Source organism: Drosophila virilis, chromosome 3 (genome assembly GCF_030788295.1).
Source record: "Drosophila virilis strain 15010-1051.87 chromosome 3, Dvir_AGI_RSII-ME, whole genome shotgun sequence".
NCBI lineage: Eukaryota > Metazoa > Arthropoda > Insecta > Diptera > Drosophilidae > Drosophila > Drosophila virilis.
In genome coordinates this window covers 17,161,262-17,176,570 of record NC_091545.1, presented here as the reverse complement: position 1 = coordinate 17,176,570, position 15,309 = coordinate 17,161,262, and the positions used below count along the sequence as shown (strand labels likewise).

Sequence of the window (15,309 nt, the reverse complement as noted above, 5' to 3'; positions counted from 1 at the left end):
AAAAAGCTCAGTAAATTTTCAAACGCAAAGCATATCGGCAATTGGCGGCTTCTTATCTTCTAGTCTTAACATATGTACACATATATATATAGATAGTGGTTGTGATATATATAGGCAATATATGGTACAGCATTTTGTTTGAAGGGGAATTTTCTTGTTATTTTTACACTATTTTCGTTTTGCTTGGCAGTGAAATTTATATTACAGAGTGCTGCAATTGCCGCGCTAAATGTAATACAATAGTGTAAAAATAATATTCCAAATTACGGAACTAAAACTGGCACCGAAAAAAAAAAATAAAAATATAAACGATATAAATTGAAACAAAAGAAGTTCGACAAAACTGTAACTGAAACGGGAACTTAGAAATACGAGATATTAATGTAGGAGAAAAGGAACTTTATTTATTATTATTAACTTTGGATTTTTTATCTTTTGCTTACGCTGGACACTTGACATTGACACATACGGATTACGGATACGGATATATAGTTATGATGTTAGGTAAACACACATTTAGGATAAGGAGCTTGAGTTGAACTGGCAACTGATTGGACTTACCCGAGCCGCGAAGCTGGTGTTGGGCTTTTCGAGCAGCTCCCAGAGATACTTTTGGTATTCAGCGCATTTACCTTCGCCGAACTCCTCCTCGTCCCGTTGCCGCAGCGATTCGGCCTCCTTGCGCATCTCCTCGTGGACGTTCTCCTTGCGCTGATGGTATTTGTGCTGGCAACACGACTCCAGATACAGTTCGTCAACGCCCCAATACTCCAGATCATCACTAAACGCAAGCACGCACATTTCATCCACAATGTGCAGTTTCCCGGTGCGATAGAAATTTAATATCGAGCTGAAGCTCTTCGGATGACGATCAAAGAAATACTCGTTGTCGACCAGCGAGTAATCATCGCACAGCTCTATGATGGCCTCATGGGTGGTACACTCCCTCAGCCTGCCCAGCCGCGTGTGCGGCAGGCGTTCCAATGTGCGCCACAGCACCTCATGCTTCACACCGCCCACATTGATGGAGACGCGGCTGTTCATTTGCCTCGATTGTGCTATCATGAACGGCTCCGGCGGCGGTATGGAGGACATGGATCTGGAATGTGTCCGCTGCAATGCGCCAGTTGTATTGCTATGGCTAATGCCAGCATTTGAGCCGGCACCGGGCGGCAGCATAACAACTCCGACACCAACGCCAACACCACCCACACCGCTAGCACCCCCGATCCCGCCGCCGAGGCTGCCAGTGGGGCCGCCAATGCTGCCACCACCAATGCCGCTGCCGGCTCCCCCACCACCGCCTGCCCCACCACTGAGTGCCATTTGCTGCTGCTGCTGCTGCTGCTGCAGCGCAAGAGTCTGCTGGGAAGTTGTGGGATTTGAATGCGTTGGTGATGTAACTGGGAATGGAGCGTAACGAACTTCCTTGCCAATGGCCCCGGTGCTGCTACCGGCAGCGGCAGCGGTACCTGCGATCTGCGTCGCTCCGCTGCCGAGGCTGCCTCCAGCAGCAGCTCCCAGGCCGAGTGCAGCAGCTGTTGTGTGCGTTGCTGCTGCTGCGGCGGATGGGCCAGCAATGCCGACGCCATCAGCATAATCCATGTGGCGATTGTTGAGGATAACAGCGCCGCCGGCAGCAGCTGCGCCACCGTTATAAGCAGCGCCGCCAGCTGCTGTGACAGTTCCACCGAGGCAACCATATGAACTAGCTCCACCGGTTCCCATCGCTCTCTCCCAATCGACATTACCGCTTGTATCGTAATAGGGCTGATTATCGCCGCCGTCGGCTGCGCCCGCAAGTTGCAGTCCACGCGCAGCTGTCTCGTGTTGCTGATAAAACAGTTCCGGATGTTGTGGTAGCTGTTTCTGTTGAAGTTTCTGTTGCTGTTGCTTTGACTGTTGTTGTTGCAGTTGTTGCTGTTGCTGTTGCTGTTGTTGTTGCTGTTGCTGTTGTTGGCCAGCAGCCTGTCCACCATGCAATTGCCCGACCATTTGTAACACTCCATTATTGTTTTGAAGCGGTGTTGTTTCACCCGTTGCCCAGCGTACCGCCTCACGGTCCCTGTCGCGTTCGCCGACCATAAGTCTGCTGCAGATGGCGATTGCCACAAGATAGATAACCGATATTAGATAACAGATTTAAGATTTATTGACTTCACTTGACGCTCTGTCTCTCCTCTACTTACCGCTACATCGCGTCAATTGTTGTCATTACAGCCACCACCGTCGTTCCGCCGTTCTTCTGTCTGAGTCCTTTGACTTAATTGGCTTCCTTTTGCCTATTTGCTGCTGCTTGTGCGCAATTGATTTCAATTTTCAATATCTGGAGATCTATAAATTCAGCAATTGGGCACCAGATACGGTCTGTAACTGGCTCTGGCTTTGTCTTTGGCTCTGTTTCTGGCTAAGAGTCAGCTTTGGCTTCGACTGCTCCTGGCTGTGGCTCTGTGTGAGTTGCTGGCAGCTTTCCTTCATGTCTTTGTATGGCGTTGTTTTTATATGCTGGTTGCTGGTCGTTGTTGTTGTTGTTGTTACTGTAGTTGTATTTGTTGCGTGTTTAGGCTATGATCACAGTTTATTTCTAGGTTTTGGGCTTAATTGGATTTTGATTCGAACTGCGGCTGGCTTAGGCGATAATTGGCAGCATTTTGTGGGGCTCTAATATGCAATGTGTTTTTGTTTGTAGATAGCTGAAATTAGAAATACAAAAAACCGATCAGCAAATAAATTATAATACAGTTACGATTTGACTGATAGGCCAGTTCAATATGTATTGTTGTCTTTGGTTAAAACCCATAATTTCCAGGCCGATTCTCTACTAAATCAACATCATTTGACAGCTGATAAGATAAGCGACGATAAGCGACGCAGTGCAATTTTTAAAGCATACTTTTTGGGGCGGCCCAGCCTGTTTTTATTATAGTAGAATTGCACACACACACACAAAAACACTTCGATACGATAAAAGCTGTGTGGTGCGCGGCATGTAGAATACCACCACAGCTGGTCATAGCTTGTCGTACGAGGCGACTAAAATGACAAGAGTTAAAAAGAATTCCTCAATGGGATCTCGCTAGTAAGCGAACTGTTTCCACTTGCCATTTACCTATATTTTTCATATAAAAACGTACTATTTATGCGATCAGGTATTGATTATGATATGCAGGCCTAGGTGTAAAGCACAAAGTGCCACAGCAGAGAGAATTAATATTAATTTTATTAATATAAATATTCAAAAGGGAACAGAGTCGAGCGCAGAGTGCCTAAAATGTGAGTTTGGACAGCGCCTTTAGTTAACAGCTTTTCACCTACATGCGAAAAAATCAGAAACACACGTCGTTTTGGCCATTGGTAACGAGGCCAGCGCTGTGGTCTCTTATTTATTATGGTTAATTTACAAACGCCGAAGGCTGTGCACAAATTTTGCATTTAAATGCCGCCAAAGCAAACGTCAAGCTTCACATTTGCAAACACACACCACGCACGCACACACACACGCACACACACGCGCACTCACAAACACAAGTGTGCTGGCCTGGAAAATATATGCTGGCTATTTTGGGTTGGGCAAATGCGAATGTTTCAATTGTTTTTGGCCTGGCTTATGCCTAAATCGCATTTTCTGCCGCATTGCAATCAAATTTGAATTTTTATGCCAAACGGAAATGCATTGTAATAAGCGTAAGGGCTGCGTTTTTGCAAGTTATGCACCCCAACAATTGACCATAAAATGTTAATTAAACTGCTCAAAACTCTAGATAAAAACCATGCCGCATTGACCTTGACTGCTTTTTAGCTTATTTCGACCATTTTGGGTTAGTCGTGTGGGAGCTGCAGTTAATCAAACGTGTCATAAGAAATTTGAAAAGTTACCAAAAATGCTTACGAAATCGATGAGTGTAAGCCACATTTCCCGACTGGTCTTAGTGTATTAAATTTATATTTCATATATTATTTAATAAGCGAGCTCAACTAATATTTATATAACGGATAGGTCTCTGAAGCATTTTTTGGTGAAATTTAATTTCCCAATTTTAAAATGAGGATCGTCGAAGCCTTGGCTTATATACATTGAAAGGCGAGATCATGGTAGATCTTTAATAGGTTTTGTCAAAAGAAAACTGCATTAAGAAAATAACAGGTTACATTATATGTTCAACTTTTAAGCTACCAAGACTTAGACTAAAATTGAAATAAGAATATATTACCTTTTAGCTTTAAGCTTTACATTTTAATCCTCAACTGCTGATATACAAATTAGTCTTTTTATTTCTGTAACTCTTTGAATATCTTACATTTGAGCATATCTTTCATACCCTATATAGAATCATTAATTTGAAAAGTAGTGTATTTTATAAGCCTGATTAAAGAATTGCATGTTTTCACTGCTCGCATTTGATTCAGTGATGCCCAAGGCGCCTGTCACATTTGTGAGCATTTCATTTGAATTTAGCACACATGGCTGGCGTGCAAGGACAAAATTAATGTTATATGTACGTAAATATGGTAAATAATATAGTTTTGCTTGAGTTTAGTCCGGTTAAATTGTTATTTATGAGAGCGGGTCGCTTATTACAAAATGGTAATGACAAAGCGCGCGCATTTTTGACAACATTGTTGGCGTTTCTTGCATTTAGATTGTTGTTTTTGGTCGCGTGTGTTGTAACTTTATGCAATTATTTGTGGCGCAAAATGAAAATAAACTGCATGGAAATCGTGCTGCGTTCGCTGGTCGTGTTGCCACATGCAACACGTTTGCCTCTCGCCCGCCACTTGAGCGTGTGAATTGTGTGAGTCTTACGTCAAGTGGCAAGTGGAACTTCACCTTGATACCTGTTGAATTGCCTTCAAAACGTCCATCGCCATGGCTGATGGCAAAGTAAAAGTTAAATTGTAATTAATTTCATGTTATAATAAGGCGAGACCTTCCACTCGCATTTCTCGCACGTTGCACGTTGTGTAATTTCATTTGACAGCTCGGTTCTTGTCGTAAAATGTGAGTAAATGGCGTTGGAATTTATGACAGCGCACACTCACACACACACGCGCAGACACGCGGCACATGGGCTCATAAATCTTAGACATAATTTGCCTACACGTATGCACAATTACAAAATGAACACTTAATTGCCCATAAATAGTTTGATAACGCCCCCCAGAGAGTCTTCTGATGTGCATATACATGTGAGTGTGTGTGTGTGTGTGTGTAGACACTGTCTCAGGTTGCGGTCAGGGTCATTTCTTGGACACATCCCTAATGGAGCTATCCCAGCAACGGCAACAATAGCAACAACAACAGCTATTTCTTCAAATAACCCCGTATGGACAGCTATTAAAAAGCTGCTTAGCAATTTTACGCTTAGCCAGTTTGGATGACACAGCGGAAATTTGTTGCGTTGCGGGGGTGTGTGATTAATGATTTCTTTGACTTGGACACTAATTGAAAATGGCCAAGCAGGCACACACGCACACACACACACACACACACACACATTCACACACCCAAAACAAGCAATTAGCCAAAGAAGGCAATATAAGAGGCTAGCACTAAACTAGTTTAATATTTCAGAGAATAATAATTTCAGGTTGATAAAAATGTGAAATGTGAAGAAATGAAAAAACATTTTAAACCCCCATTTTGTAGTGTACTTTTTTAAGAAGTTAGATAAAAGGTCCTATAGAATATAGATATTGACCATATTTAAATAAAAGCTGTGCTAATGGAAATGGACTGGATGTACATTGGGCTTATAAGTAACAGTCGTCTGTGAAGTGTTTTAAGTAAATGCATATTTTACAAAAAATAGTTGTGTAAATGTGCACTTTATGGGCTCCCTAACAAACCGCCCAACCAACCCCTCTCAAGCCACCTCAAACCATTTCATACAATTGTATTTATAAGCTAAGGCAACGCATTGCTTAGCCTTTGAGTGCAGGACATAAACAAAATGATAAATGCTACACGAGCCAAAATTCCACTTAGCTGTGAGAAGCAGCGCCTCAAGCATTTGCATAGCTAAGGGGCCTCAGATGCCTGGTGCAATGAAAACGAAAACAAAAACGAAACCGAAAACGAAAACAACAACAACAACGACAACAAACGAAATGCAAATATGCAGCTGAAACAATGGAAAAGCGTGTCAGTGTTGTTCGGCAAATAGAGAACATTTATTGCCGACTTTTAAGGGCCGCCATTGTCGACGTTGACTAAATTTATGGCGCAATTTTGTTTTTTCTTGTTGGCTGCAAACATTTCACAAGTCAAGTGCATTTATATAAATTTAAGTGTGTGCGCTGTTATTCCTATTGTTGTTGCTGTTGTTGTTGTTGTTGTTGCTCTGTCTTGGTCTTGACTGGAAATGCGTCAGCGCTAGCCTCAACACTTAAGTCAGTGCCTTTGGTCGTGTGTTTCGTTTTGCCATCAGCACACGCCCAGTGCTTTCACAGCCCTCCGCCTTTGCCTAGCCACATCCGGCCACATCCACATCCGACGCCGCCGCCGCCGCCGCTGCTGCTGCTGCTGCTGACCCTTGCCTGCGATTGGCGACTGCTCTAATTTAGTTAGCGGCCACGAACTGAATTCAAACAAATTTAGAAAGTCACATACACACTCACAGTCTGTGTGTTAAACACACTTTTAACCTTTTTGTACACTTTCCATTTTCAAAAACAGAAGGCAAAGCTGAAGAAAATTGTTGCGAGTTACTCTAATTTTTATTCGGCTTTTGTTTTGGTTTTTGCGTGCGAGCTCGACTTATTGGCCATTGGCATGCAAGCATCTTGACCAACTTGGCCCAACTTGGCCTTGGCTAATGGGCGTGGGACTATTTGGGTGCTGTGTGACCTATGCTGTATACTTGTGTGAGTATGTGTGTGTGTGTGTGAGTGTGGGCGCATTTGTGGTGTCTGCTAAGTGTGCGCTTTATGCCAGCTTTCTCTCACTTTCGCCTAACCTTTCTCTAGCACTTGCTCTGCCTTTCATTTCAATTGTTGCACTCGGCAACTGTAGCATATTCCAGAAACCCCCTCCTGCGTGTTTTAAGCCTTTTATTGAGTTACTCAGCGGTTTTTGCGGTTTTATGAGTCCCGTAAACCACATGCCAGCGACATGGCGTCATCTGCGCGTCTAGCGCCGAGCAACAGTCGTTGCCATTGTCATCCCTTAACCCAATCAATAGAAAAAAAACTATTCATTTTTTATGGAATTAATTAAGTGTAATGTAGCTAGAATTGCTTGCTAAATAATTCTAATCAGAATTGCGATAGGCTTCTTTTAGTAATTACAATTGAACTTCCATCTATTATTTACAATGGAAATCAAGAAGGGCTTCTAAGCTTAACAAACGGAGGGAAAGGTGAATTGTTGCTGTCACTGTGATTAATGTTATTTCACATTTGTGGAAATTGCTCTAATCGAATATATGATCATTATTAAAAGTTGTGCGTAGATGAAGAAGTAAACCGAAAGCTGACTGTGTTACCTCATAGCCAAATAATATTAATAATATTAATTATTAGCTGTATAAAATAAAACAATTTAATAATAAAATAATAAGATTAAAGAAGTCGAAGGTTTCGTTATACAATCATTGATTAAACTTTTCATAATTTATTTTCCTCAAATCTCGCACAGTTTACATAATAAAATATCGCCTTTTTTGTGTGGCAATTTTATATGCGGGCGTGTCATTAACCTTTTGCATTGTGCCTTGTTGTTTCTGGCCAGCTGGGCAATTGCTTTAATGCTTGTTGCTTCCCGGCGCTGAAAATGTGGCCTATTCATGTTTGTGGTCACAATTAAATTGCGCCTTGGCGTATGCTACGGCATTCTGCTGTCCCCACCAACTGCGCAGTTATCGTATGAAACTAATGAAATATTCATAATCGAAGTGTCTTTGCTGGCCATTGGCCCCTTATTGTTGCTGTTAATTGTTGGTTGTTTAACGCTAACCGTTCGATGTTGGCCATAATTCATACATGGATTATTGATTTTCGATTATGGCCGTTGCTCTCTCTGTCTGAGTTGTCTGTTCGTCTGTTCGTCTGGGTTTTGTTTTGTGCCAACCTGTTTGCTGTGCGTGTATGTTCTAATAAGTTGTAGACACGCACACTCTCACAGTTTTACGAATACACACACACACCCAGGCTTGCAGATACATTGCGTCGAATAGAATATTAATAATGCAGTTGAATTGGCTTTTGTTTTCCCGCATTATTTGCTTTTATTTTATTTATTTATCCACTAGCTGCTAAATGCGCTGTAAGTACATTAATCAAATGGGCTTCCATCGATCTTTCCCCCTCCTCATTCCCCCTCTCAGTCCCACTCTCTCTCTCTAGTCTGTCTCGTGTGAAACACCTGATACATTTGATGTCGCATAAAATGTTTCACCTGCCAGCCGCTGATGATGATAAATGGCCATCAACATGGCCATTTCCCATTTCCCACACTCCCCCTCATCCTCCACGATATCTGCGCGTCGCGCTGTGCTACACATGTAAGTTCAATGCTGGCCAAGTAGAGGCATTTATTTTTAGTCTGACCGCAGCTATTAATGTAAATTGTATTTATTTATCTCCGATTGCGTTGCTGCTCTTCCGACATAAAATAAAAATAAATAATGCCCCGACGCAGCGGCAGCAAATCACTTAAAATTCCAAACACCCCGCTGGTAATACACGCAATTTTTTTTTTTTTTTTTTTTGCCACCAAAGGCCGATGCGATTATTCGCGTGCCTGCTCACAATTAAAGTCAAGAAGTTAAACTAGTTATTGTTGTTGGCCATATTGTTTTTATTGCTCTTGGCACGTGTCAAACTGAGGGAGAAAGAAAATAACATACATTTGGGCCAAGAGCTTGCAAAAATAAGAAAATAATTTCAATATTTGGAACTGTGTCAAACTTTTCTGTACTCTTGTTTAATTAAAAATATTGCAAATTAATTAAAAGCTTATTAGCAATTAGCCGCATTAAATACAGCATTCACTTATGTTTTAAGGCGTATTTCTTTTAACGCGCCATCAGTTTTTATTATTTGGTATACCCTGTAATTGCATTAGAGCTGGTATTTTGAGCATATACTTTGTAGCTTATCATAAAAAGCCTTAACTTATAGCACAGTTAAAAGAATGCCTGGCAAATTATAAGATTTGAGGCTAAAGCTAAGCGTACGTCCTATGCTTAAAGCTCAGTTTATTGTCACGAATTGGACAAAATAAAATATTCGTCTTCAAGTTGCATTTGAGTGGTTATGTAGCACTTGAGCTTAGGGTATTTGGCAGTCAGTGCAAGCCGGCAGACTTCCCGCAGCATTCCAAACTGTTTTCCGTCCATTCTTTTTATTTTTTCTCCCATTTTTGTTTTGCTGCTGCTGTGCGACCAACAAATTACGCCATTAATTTTTTCAGATTTCTGGCATGCGAAATACGTTTGAATACATATTCGCAAATTTTAGGCGAAATTTTTGTTTGCGCTGTGCAGGAATGCGGCACAAAGTAAATCTTTGAACTCATAAAAATCGATGAGCGCACGCAGCCAATTTGTTTACCCAGCAGATACAAACAATCTGCATCAGTTTACGGCCACATAACGAAGACGTCTTCGTTGTGATCTTTCAGCTGTGACGTCATCGCACCAACTGAGAACACTCTCTCACTCTCGTCGGCGCGGTGTTTATTTGACTTTGATACTAAATTATTGTATATGGATCAGCCGTGGATGTGGCCTGCTTCTGGCCTGCTGGCACTTGGCCAACAATAGAAACAACTTGAAACAATTGCAAAAATTGCCTACCCGAGGGCTGGGATTTTGGTTGGCTTGCAACTGTGATTTAAACACGGATGAGCGATTTCCCAGCGCATGTGTCTCCCACTGCAACCAATGAGAATTCAGCCACTTCGAAAAAGGAAATTATAAAGGATGCCCAAATGCCTGAGCCAAGCGAACACAATGGCATTAGAAACTGTCACAAGGCAGTCGCAATCGATATACATATAAAGTTTATCCTGACTGTGTGACTGATTAACTGATTGATTGATGATGAACGCACAATCCAGATTGTTGAAGCTAAAAAGCTGAATAAATTTTTAGTAAATTTTGAGTAAATTTATTATGCGATATGACAAACGCTTCAATGGAGTTTTGCAAATTTGTTGAAAATTCATCATTCTGACGAAAGTATTGATTATTTTAATCGGCCCAATTCCAATAATTTACATTTAAAAAAATTAAATACTTCTGCTAATTAATTAAAGATCCCGCTGCGGCTTTTAAAATAGAAACTATAGATTCTCATAGACCTTTATATAGATATATTATTTTGTCTCTTCCTTTTATCCTGGTCATTCTCTAATTCGCTATCTATCTTTTGCTATTTTTTCAGAAATATTTATTGCACTATTTTTTCTCCTACAAATAATATCGACAGTAAAATGTTTATGTGCATGTGATTTTTGGGTAAGTACATATTTACATACATGCGTATACACAATAAATGAAAAAAAAAAGAGAAAAAGTAATAAGAATTGGATACCCCTTATGTCTGAATTTTTGAATACATATTTTAATCCATATCTGGCTACCGTTGGTTGCGACAGCTTAGTTTTGAATTAAATAAATATCTTGGAGCTTACTGCGTGCCATGGAACAGCAGGAAATTGAAAACCAAATCAAACTAAAATCCTATTTTTGCTTAAAACGCATATCACGTATACGCAGCATGTACAACGCAGCAGAGCGCACCCAAAATCCACACACACACAGACACACGCACGAAATACGGCTAACAAAACCTGAGGCAAGCGGCGCAGAAAGTGTTGCGCATATTTTGGGTCTTTAATTTCCTGCGATGGCCTTGAGACAACAAATTGAAATTCATAACAATAATGATGAGGGACAATAACCCAAAAACGGTTGACTAAGTGCCGTCAAAGCAGACCTTCTCTGTATGGCAAGGTATTTTGTGCCTCTAAGGATATTAGTGCATATCCCCAGTCAGTTTTATGAAATGCAAAAGAAATGAGCTTACAAATTAGTTGATTTTGAGCAAAATGTGCCTATCTTAATGCTAACAGCGAATAAAAGGGATTTATATAGTTATTAGTTTCCCTATTCTCGTGTTTTCACTTCCAGTAAATATAACTAAAGCTTAAACAAATAGCCAAAAAAATGTTTTTCGCAAAATGTTTGAAATTTATATTCAAATAACTATTTACAGGAGTTAGCTCGAATTTGTTGCATATATAAGGAATACTGAGAATACGTCTACCTAATTGAATATTATAATATGGAACTGAGATGTGTGTGTGTGTGTGTGTGTGTCTGTCTGTGTGTGAGTGATTTGCATGTAAATGAAAAAAAGTAGATTTACATAAGTATATCTTAGGCAGCTGAATAGCAGGATAACTCACGGCAACTTGACGGACAAGTTTCAATAAAAGCTGAAAAGATTTCGCGGTGCTTTATTAAAAAATGTATAAAAAATAAATATAAATTGAAATCCATTTGAAGAAAAAATTGTACAAAATTTAAATGTGATTAGTGCAGATTTTGTTTTGTGCCACTTTTGACACACAGATACAGAGACAGACGCAAATGTAGATACTCATAATCATAAAGCAGCAAATGTGTTCGTATGTGTGTGCTCGAGTTATTGAAACAGGATATGTTATCATTTAGCCACAACAACAAAGAGCCTTAGTAAGAAACACGCACGAAAATATAAAAGGCAATAAAAGTGAATAACAATAATAATTCCTATAGCTGTACGCATCTAGCTGGCACTCAAGTAGACCTCTTCATCGGAACCCAACAGTTTATTGTGCTGTCCATTCGCTTTTCTGCTGCTTAATGCAATTTTCGTGGCTTGGCAGGTTCTTGTTGTTTTCACAACTTTGGGCCGAGTTTTTCCAGTCAACACATTGACACTGAATTGAAACGACGCCGACGCCAAAGCGTTCGCCGACTTGCTGAGAGTCTTACGCTCTCTCTCTCGCTCTTTTTTGCTCTTTTGCTAATGAACTCAGCTCTCTTAGTCTGTTGTTGTTTTTCTCGCTCTCTTTGCGCAAGTGCTTCCAGGACGCGCTTGTGAACACCTTTTGGGGCTTGTAGCTGATTTGTGTGAAAACCTGTCGATCTGATGGCTCTGATAAGGAATTGATAAATGCCAAATCTTTTGGCATTTTGAGGTCAGGTATTTGGCATTTTTCAGGCCCATCCAGACGGCCCGAGTCGTAGCCGGAAACCTGCAGACCCGCACAACTCCCACTTGGAGTGGGTGGTGGTTGTGGTGGTGGTGGCGGCGGTGGCCGTGCGCAGCTTTTGGTGGCACGAATGAGCAGCCAAAAGCGTAAAGCTCAACCAATGACGTCATCAGTTTCGATACGTACACCTCGTAATGAGGTTGTTAGAAGTTGTACGACAACAGACGACCTACTTTGGCCAGCACCAACGAAGTCGCCTCGTGCGCATGGGAAAGTTTTGGATACTGAATGAAAATTTGATACAGGATATAACGCAGCCTGACCCCCTGCTGTTGTTGTTGTTCTTGCTGCTGCTGCTGCTGCTTCTGCTATGTTAGTTGGCAATTTGTTCACTTTGTGGTATGTTGCACGGTTTGTTCCACTGCCGCACAGTGCGGTACGCGTGCACTCAAGTTCGTGTTGCGGTGTCGTTGTTGTTGCCATTTCGACAGCTGAAGGTGGTGCATTGACGAGGCCACCAGCAGCTGATGCTGGAGCTCTAGGCTTGCTTCTTCTGCACAGCATGAGACTGAGTGGCAACCATCGTTGTCGTTTCAGTGCCTGTCTCAGAAATGTGCGCGTGCCGTGAATCATTGTGCAACCTAATAGGCACGAATTCTACTAAGTTTCGCTATAGCAAAAAGTCAAAACAGACATGATAATCCTTATAAATATTTGCTGACAGCCATTTTCTTTACAGTGGATATTTATGAAGAACACAAAAATTTGGAAAAACAACTAAACTAGTTGTAAGCTAAGAAAACAATTTTGGCTGTGTGTATTCCATCTCTTCAATAGGCAAATTCGTTCACATCTCTGCAGCGTTACTCGCTGTTATTCGCTTGAATAACTAAAACAAGGACTTGGTCTGTGATGTGCTCCCCCCTGAGGTTGCTGCACATTCGTTTAACCGCAATGCGAGAGGCTTTCACTCTTTGTCTCGACTTGTGCCCTTGTGCCATAGCCACAACGCCCACCCCTAAACTGCCATGGTGTCGTGTGGCTACAGCTCTGCCCTTCAGGTGTGCATTGAAATTTCGTTCCAAGCACAGAGCCTGGGGTCTGTCCAGTTTCTGGTTACATCAGAACGCACATAACTTCAAATTAGCACTGGCCACTACAAACGAAGGCCGTTTCCCGCTTCCATGTGGCACGTGGCATGTTACATGTAGCATGTAGCGTGCAGTGCAATCTTTCATTGTTATTGCCCGAGTTGATTGCGTTTTGTTGAGCTGAAACATGGTCAAAAGGCCTGGACTCTGGCCCGTTGGCAGCTCATCGGATTGGATGGTGTTTGGCTTAATTAGGCAAGCAAAGAGGCAGCTTTTGTCATTTCTATTAGCTCCGATTTTGTGGCTACTGTTGTTTTCGCTGCACACATAATCAATTTTGTCTATTGCCAGAACTGACATTTATTTATTATTAATATTAGGTTTTCTTTAATTTCGCTTAATAAACGAAATATTGCTGCTATTATGAGGTCAGTTTGCTTTGTGACTTCACTTCTATTATTCTCGTGTCGGTTCGCTTTTCATTTCACTCTGCGCCTTTGTTATCTATTATTAATTTGACCAACAACAATAATAACAACAGCAAAAGCTTTGGGAATAAAACAACTCAATGATTTTTATTGTATTGAATTCGAATTCTCATTTCCTGGCCCGCTGCGGCTTCGGCCGAAAAATATCTAATATCTATTGCTATTTTTGGCACCAAGCCGAATAGCTCGTGGAACCAATGGCAACAACAACAACAACAAAAGCAACAAAATTAATATTGACCCCAGTCAAATGGCAATGTTTTCTCTAAATTGTATTCCTTTTTCTTTTTTTTTTTGTTTTCGGCTTGCTTTTTTTCTTTTTGTTGATTTAACACTTTGGTTTCTATTAAAATTGCTTTTAATTGATTTCTGGTTCGCTTGGTTCGTCGTTCATTTTAAGACCCTTTAAAGTTGCGAAATGATGCCAATTTAGATGACGAAAGGTTGTCGTCACAGCATGGACGAAATATGGGTACAAAAGAACCTTTCGTAAGTGTATTCATTACATAATAACTGACATGGCATAATTAATGTGTATTGTGTTTGCGTATCTAAAAAGTTAAGATACTTTTTTACAGCATATATTAAAAAGATAATTGCATCGTATGACTAATTTTCAATTTATATATATTTGACATGACACACCTAATTGTCTCTACACACATATTTCAGACTATATTTTCACACTCTAATCGGTTTCCAGTGCCTGCGTTTGTGACATACAAAAACAACGCGTTCACTGGGCCAATTGCCAACATGAAAAACCAAAAATTTTTAATTTGTACATTACCAACTGCTGTTCGTCTGCTTGACAAGTCCACTGACAACATAAATACGCCAGCGTCCTTAACGTCTCAACCCTTTCCTATTTCTCTCTATTTGCCGCCCGAACAGTCACAATATTGCCAAATGCGCTCGTATACCCTTTCAGAGGCATTTTTAACTTGTCATCAAAGGTGTTACACATACATGAAGATGTCTTTGATGCCATACTTAACTATTAATTCTTAATCAGTATTGGCAAAAATCTTATCATCTAGCTCTAATATGAATAGTAGGCCAATTCTGTTAAATGACGGCTCATCTGCCTTTTTTCTGTGAGGGTATTTAAACGTTGGCGTGCTAAAATTTAGCTGTTCGTTCTGGTTTTGAAGTGCCTTCAAATTAACGCGGCCGCGATGTTTTGTTGCGGCAGCAGATGAGGGAGGACGAACTTGCTGAAGACGTGGTCACATGCCATTGAAATTTTAATGAAAATTTGCCGAAAACTTTTGCGCAACTTGCCGCCAAATACAAATAGAAAAACCGCCATGAAAACTGCAGTTCAAATTAATGATCTACAACGAAGATATACCCTCTAGAATAAGAACGAAAATTGTGTAAATAAGTAGCACTTTGAAGAAGTTGAAAACAAATTCATCTTAAATTAATGTATTCCTATTTAAGCACCATTTTATTTTCTTCTATAACCCACTAACACATTTTATTGAAACTCATCATACTTAACCAAAAACTAATTATTTGT

The 15,309-nt window shown here is 40.7% G+C and overlaps 1 protein-coding gene across 1 annotated transcript in view; it reads right to left on the bottom strand.

Annotated features, from left to right (window-relative positions):
* Positions 1-15,309, bottom strand: part of Shab (Shaker cognate b) — a 52,769-nt gene that overhangs the window by 27,620 nt on the left and 9,840 nt on the right. The window contains exons 4-5 of the mRNA XM_070208615.1: positions 2,190-2,693; positions 562-2,092 (exon numbers count right to left, since the gene is read on the bottom strand). Coding sequence (XP_070064716.1) covers positions 562-2,085 — 1,524 coding nt within the window. The 5' untranslated portion in view covers positions 2,086-2,092; positions 2,190-2,693. The remainder of the gene's footprint in view (positions 1-561; positions 2,093-2,189; positions 2,694-15,309) is intronic.